General features: G+C 47.0%; 1 protein-coding gene across 1 annotated transcript in view; it reads left to right on the top strand.

The window, feature by feature from the left end:
* cacna2d4a (calcium channel, voltage-dependent, alpha 2/delta subunit 4a) overlaps positions 1 to 6,900 on the top strand; it is a 320,994-nt gene that overhangs the window by 24,171 nt on the left and 289,923 nt on the right. Inside the window, exon 7 of the mRNA XM_071331829.1 lies at positions 6,814 to 6,900. This exon is cut by the window's right edge and continues 64 nt beyond it. Within this exon, the coding sequence (XP_071187930.1) occupies positions 6,814 to 6,900 (87 nt within the window). The remainder of the gene's footprint in view (positions 1 to 6,813) is intronic.

Below are 6,900 nucleotides of genomic sequence, written 5' to 3' on the forward strand. Positions count from 1 at the left end.
GGAAGTGATCTGGAAGTATTTCCTGTGTGAGCCTGTAGTAATGAGGAAGTCATCTGGAAGTATTTCCTGTGTGAGCCTGTAGTAATGAGGAAGTCATCTGGAAGTATTTCCTGTGTGAGCCTGTAGTAATGAGGAAGTCATCTGGAAGTACTTCCTGTGTGAGCCTGTAGTAATGAGGAAGTGATCTGTTAGTTTCCCTGAACCCAGCAGTTCCTTGGCTCTCTAGCTTCACTAATCTGTTATTTTGGTGACTGGCTGTCTGTCCTTACTGTCCTTGGTCTGTAGGGAATTACAACCCCCACGCTGCTGCCACCTGATAGGCTGGCTATTACCATCCCTGGGTCTGGTGGCCACGGCAACCTGAACAGCAGGTCCTGTGGGGAAAACAAGTGTCTGGGTCAAGGGGTCACTATTGAGGAGTGATTTGTGATCTGTACGTTTTGACAGCATAGATTAGGTCCGTACTGTCTAACTAAATGTAGAGCGGAGCAGAGGTCATTTGGAATCACACTCTCTTGAGGAGTTGTTGCCCTGGCTGAGTAACTAGGATTGGAAAAGTCTGGTAGCTTTCACTAAATCCCCAGGTTTTCCAGGAATCACAGTTGGAGAGTCCTCCGGTTTCCTGTTTGGTCACACTGAGGGTGGCTTGATGTTTCCTGTTTGGTCACACTGAGGGTGGCTTGATGTTTCCTGTTTAGTCACACTGAGGGTGGCTTGATGTTTCCTGTTTAGTCACACTGAGGGTGGCTTGATGTTTCCTGTTTAGTCACACTGAGGGTGGCTTGATGTTTCCTGTTTGGTCACACTGAGGGTGGCTTGATGTTTCCTGTTTAGTCACACTGAGGGTGGCTTGATGTTTCCTGTTTGGTCGCACTGAGGGTGGCTTGATGTTTCCTGTTTAGTCACACTGAGGGTGGCTTGATGTTTCCTGTTTAGTCACACTGAGGGTGGCTTGATGTTTCCTGTTTAGTCACACTGAGGGTGGCTTGATGTTTCCTGTTTAGTCACACTGAGGGTGGCTTGATGTTTCCTGTTTAGTCACACTGATGGTGGCTTGATGTTTCCTGTTTAGTCACACTGAGGGTGGCTTGATGTTTCCTGTTTGGTCACACTGAGGGTGGCTTGATGTTTCCTGTTTAGTCACACTGAGGGTGGCTTGATGTTTCCTGTTTAGTCACACTGAGGGTGGCTTGATGTTTCCTGTTTAGTCACACTGAGGGTGGCTTGATGTTTCCTGTTTAGTCACACTGAGGGTGGCTTGATGTTTCCTGTTTAGTCACACTGAGGGTGGCTTGATGTTTCCTGTTTAGTCACACTGAGGGTGGCTTGATGTTTCCTGTTTAGTCACACTGAGGGTGGCTTGATGTTTCCTGTTTAGTCACACTGAGGGTGGCTTGATGTTTCCTGTTTGGTCACACTGAGGGTGGCTTGATGTTTCCTGTTTAGTCACACTGAGGGTGGTTTGATGTTTCCTGTTTAGTCACACTGAGGGTGGCTTGATGTTTCCTGTTTGGTCACACTGAGGGTGGCTTGATGTTTCCTGTTTAGTCACACTGAGGGTGGCTTGATGTTTCCTGTTTGGTCACACTGAGGGTGGCTTGATGTTTCCTGTTTAGTCACACTGAGGTTGGCTTGATGTTTCCTGTTTAGTCACACTGAGGTTGGCTTGATGTTTCCTGTTTAGTCACACTGAGGATGGCTTGATGTTTCCTGTTTAGTCACACTGAGGATGGCTTGATGTTTCCTGTTTAGTCACACTGAGGTTGGCTTGATGTTTCCTGTTTAGTCACACTGAGGGTGGCTTGATGTTTCCTGTTTGGTCACACTGAGGGTGGCTTGATGTTTCCTGTTTAGTCACACTGAGGGTGGCTTGATGTTTCCTGTTTAGTCACACTGAGGGTGGCTTGATGTTTCCTGTTTAGTCACACTGAGGGTGGCTTGATGTTTCCTGTTTAGTCACACTGAGGGTGGCTTGATGTTTCCTGTTTAGTCACACTGAGGGTGGCTTGATGTTTCCTGTTTAGTCACACTGAGGGTGGCTTGATGTTTCCTGTTTAGTCACACTGAGGTTGGCTTGATGTTTCCTGTTTAGTCACACTGAGGGTGGCTTGATGTTTCCTGTTTAGTCACACTGAGGTTGGCTTGATGTTTCCTGTTTAGTCACACTGAGGTTGGCTTGATGTTTCCTGTTTAGTCACACTGAGGGTGGCTTGATGTTTCCTGTTTAGTCACACTGAGGGTGGCTTGATGTTTCCTGTTTGGTCACACTGAGGGTGGCTTGATGTTTCCTGTTTGGTCACACTGAGGGTGGTTTGATGTTTCCTGTTTAGTCACACTGAGGTTGGCTTGATGTTTCCTGTTTGGTCACACTGAGGGTGGCTTGATGTTTCCTGTTTGGTCACACTGAGGGTGGTTTGATGTTTCCTGTTTAGTCACACTGAGGTTGGCTTGATGTTTCCTGTTTGGTCACACTGAGGGTGGCTTGATGTTTCCTGTTTGGTCACACTGAGGGTGGCTTGATGTTTCCTGTTTAGTCACACTGAGGGTGGCTTGATGTTTCCTGTTTAGTCACACTGAGGGTGGCTTGATGTTTCCTGTTTGGTCACACTGAGGGTGGCTTGATGTTTCCTGTTTAGTCACACTGAGGGTGGCTTGATGTTTCCTGTTTAGTCACACTGAGGGTGGCTTGATGTTTCCTGTTTAGTCACACTGAGGGTGGCTTGATGTTTCCTGTTTAGTCACACTGAGGGTGGCTTGATGTTTCCTGTTTAGTCACACTGAGGGTGGCTTGATGTTTCCTGTTTAGTCACACTGAGGGTGGCTGGATGTTTCCTGTTTAGTCACACTGAGGGTGGCTTGATGTTTCCTGTTTAGTCACACTGAGGGTGGCTGGATGTTTCCTGTTTAGTCACACTGAGGGTGGCTTGATGTTTCCTGTTTAGTCACACTGAGGGTGGCTTGATGTTTCCTGTTTAGTCACACTGAGGGTGGCTTGATGTTTCCTGTTTAGTCACACTGAGGGTGGCTTGATGTTTCCTGTTTAGTCACACTGAGGGTGGCTTGATGTTTCCTGTTTAGTCACACTGAGGGTGGCTTGATGTTTCCTGTTTAGTCACACTGAGGGTGGCTTGATGTTTCCTGTTTAGTCACACTGAGGGTGGCTTGATGTTTCCTGTTTAGTCACACTGAGGGTGGTTTGATGTTTCCTGTTTAGTCACACTGAGGGTGGTTTGATGTTTCCTGTTTAGTCACACTGAGGGTGGTTTGATGTTTCCTGTTTAGTCACACTGAGGGTGGTTTGATGTTTCCTGTTTAGTCACACTGAGGGTGGTTTGATGTTTCCTGTTTAGTCACACTGAGGGTGGTTTGATGTTTCCTGTTTAGTCACACTGAGGGTGGCTTGATGTTTCCTGTTTAGTCACACTGAGGGTGGCTTGATGTTTCCTGTTTAGTCACACTGAGGGTGGCTTGATGTTTCCTGTTTAGTCACACTGAGAGTGGCTTGATGTTTCCTGTTTAGTCACACTGAGGGTGGCTTGATGTTTCCTGTTTAGTCACACTGAGGGTGGCTTGATGTTTCCTGTTTAGTCACACTGAGGGTGGCTTGATGTTTCCTGTTTAGTCACACTGAGGGTGGCTTGATGTTTCCTGTTTAGTCACACTGAGGGTGGCTTGATGTCGAAACGTTTGTTTGTTTTTCCATTCTTTTCTTTATGTACTTTTCTGCACAATGCACTTTTTGAGCATCATGATGTCCCATTAAATCATCTCTACTTTTGCATTGAAGCCTCAGTTTAGGATTCTTCCTAATTTGGTATAAAGGACCTTTAACCTTTTACTGCAGTGGGCTAAATCAGGGTCACACAGAGTGTTTCTTGGTCGTCTTAAACAAATCTACTTTGAAACAAAAATGTACACCTCACACACATGGTTATGGGTTGAACAAAAAGTAGACACCTGTATCATGTCAGATATAGAGTTGAAATGTATTACATTTTGAGTTTGCTTCCCAATATTACACTTTATATACATTACATTTTAGTCATTTAGCAGACGCTCTTATCCAGAGCGACTTACAGTAGAGTGCATACATTTTATTACATTTTTACATACTGAGACAAGGATCCCTACCCCTACCGGCCAAACCCTCCCTAACCCGGACGACGCTATGCCAATTGTGCGTCGCCCCACGAATCTCCCGGTTGCGGCCGGCTGAGACAGAGCCTGGGCGCGAACCCAGCCCAGCCTGGGCGCGAACCCAGAGACTCTGGTGGCGCAGCTAGCACTGCGATGCAGTGCCCTAGACCACGGCGCCACCCGGGAGACTGAAATAATGCAAAACTGTTTGACATAGAAACACCAGATTTCCGGCATTTCTTTATATTTTATGTTTATTAATTTAAAAAAATATGAATAACATTCCACCTATGAGGCAATTAGGTGGTTTGACTGCAGGAAAGGACTACAGAGCCAGACAGCCACACATCATTGGATGTTGAGTGTCCTCAGTCTTGGATATTGAGTGTCCTCAGTCTTGGATGTTGAGTGTCCTCAGTCTTGGATATTGAGTGTCCTCAGTCTTGGATATTGAGTGTCCTCAGTCTTGGATATTGAGTGTCCTCAGTCTTGGATATTGAGAGTGTCCTCAGTCTTGGATATTGAGTGTCCTCAGTCTTGGATATTGAGTGTCCTCAGTCTTGGATATTGAGTGTCCTCAGTCTTGGATATTGAGTGTCCTCAGTCTTGGATATTGAGTGTCCTCAGTCTTGGATATTGAGTGTCCTCAGTCTTGGATATTGAGAGTGTCCTCAGTCTTGGATATTGAGAGTGTCCTCAGTCTTGGATATTGAGTGTCGTCAGTCTTGGATATTGAGAGTGTCCTCAGTCTTGGATATTGAGTGTCCTCAGTCTTGGATATTGAGTGTCGTCAGTCTTGGATATTGAGAGTGTCGTCGGTCTGATGGTTAAGACAATGGCTTGGTGTGGTATGTAAGAAGTTCCCGGTCGACAGAGGACAGGATAGGAGAGGAGCGGCCATCCACCCTCCCTCCTCCGCTACGATCGTCATCTCTTTATTTACACCCTCCATGTGACCTCCCTCCCTCTCTCCTTCAATCATCATCTCTTTATTTACACCCTCCATGTGACCTCCCTCCCCTTCGATCATCATCTCTTTATTTACACCCTCCATGTGACCTCCCTCCCCCCTCCCCTTCGATCGTCATCTCTTTATTTACACCCTCCATGTGACCTCCCTCCCTCCTCCGCTTCGATCGTCATCTCTTTATTTACACCCTCCATGTGACCTCCCTCCCCTTCGATCGTCATCTCTTTATTTACACCCTCCATGTGACCTCCCTCCTTCCTCCGCTTCAATCGTCATCTCTTTATTTACACCCTCCATCTGATCTCCCTCCCTCCTTCGATCGTCATCTCTTTATTTACACCCTCCATGTGACCTCCCGCCCTCTCTCCTTCAATCATCATCTCTTTATTTACACCCTCCATGTGACCTCCCTCCCTCCTCCGCTTCGATCATCATCTCTTTATTTACACCCTCCATGTGACCTCCCTCCCTCCCTCCTTCAATCGTCATCTCTTTATTTACACCCTCCATGTGACCTCCCTCCCTCCCTCCCCTTCGATCGTCATCTCTTTTTTTACACCCTCCATGTGATCTCCCTCCCCTTCGATCGTCATCTCTTTATTTACACCCTCCGTGTGACCTCCCTCCCCTTCGATCGTCATCTCTTTATTTACACCCTCCGTGTGACCTCCCTCCCCTTCGATCGTCATCTCTTTTTTTACACCCTCCATGTGATCTCCCTCCCCTTCGATCGTCATCTCTTTATTTACACCCTCCGTGTGACCTCCCTCCCCTTCGATCGTCATCTCTTTATTTACACCCTCCGTGTGATCTCCCTCCCCTTCGATCGTCATCTCTTTATTTACACCCTCCATGTGACCTCCCTCCCCTTCGATCGTCATCTCTTTATTTACACCCTCCATGTGACCTCCCTCCCCTTCGATCGTCATCTCTTTATTTACACCCTCCATGTGACCTCCCTCCCTCTCTCCTTCAATCATCATCTCTTTATTTACACCCTCCATGTGACCTCCCTCCCTCTCTCCTTCAATCATCATCTCTTTATTTACACCCTCCATGTGACCTCCCTCCCCTTCGATCGTCATCTCTTTATTTACACCCTCCATGTGACCTCCCTCCCTCCTCCGTTTCGATCGTCATCTCTTTATTTACACCCTCCATGTGACCTCCCTCCCCTTCGATCGTCATCTCTTTATTTACACCCTCCATGTGACCTCCCTCCCTCCTTCAATCGTCATCTCTTTATTTACACCCTCCATGTGACCTCCCTCCCTCCTCCGTTTCGATCGTCATCTCTTTATTTACACCCTCCATGTGACCTCCCTCCCCACCTTCGATCGTCTCTTTATTCTTATCCTCCAGTGTGCCCAAGCTCATTAACCTCTCAGGAAATATTCCTGGACAGTTCTAACTCCTCCTTCTAAATGTTCCATTGTTCTGTTTCAGAACCATAGAGCCAGCTGGAATTCTAAGAATATCTGGGTAATCGTGTATCCACTGAACCCTGACCTCTCGTATAAACCTTTGGCCTTGGCTTGCAATAGGTCCAGCCAGATAGGCCTTTAGAACAGACAGGCCTTTATAATCCGTACTGTATACCTCCCACCTTTGTTGATATCCAAATGCCCCAACAGACCAACAAATACCTGAAAACTGAATATCTGATTGATTTAATCAGTTGACCTTTGCCCTCTGCTCTGTTCCAGGTACATCCAGGCTGCGACCTCTCCCAAGGACATCATCATCGTAGTGGACGTCAGCGGGAGTATGAAGGGTCTTAGGCTCACTATCGC

Source organism: Salvelinus alpinus, chromosome 11 (assembly GCF_045679555.1).
Source record: "Salvelinus alpinus chromosome 11, SLU_Salpinus.1, whole genome shotgun sequence".
NCBI classification, from domain to species: Eukaryota; Metazoa; Chordata; class Actinopteri; order Salmoniformes; family Salmonidae; genus Salvelinus; species Salvelinus alpinus.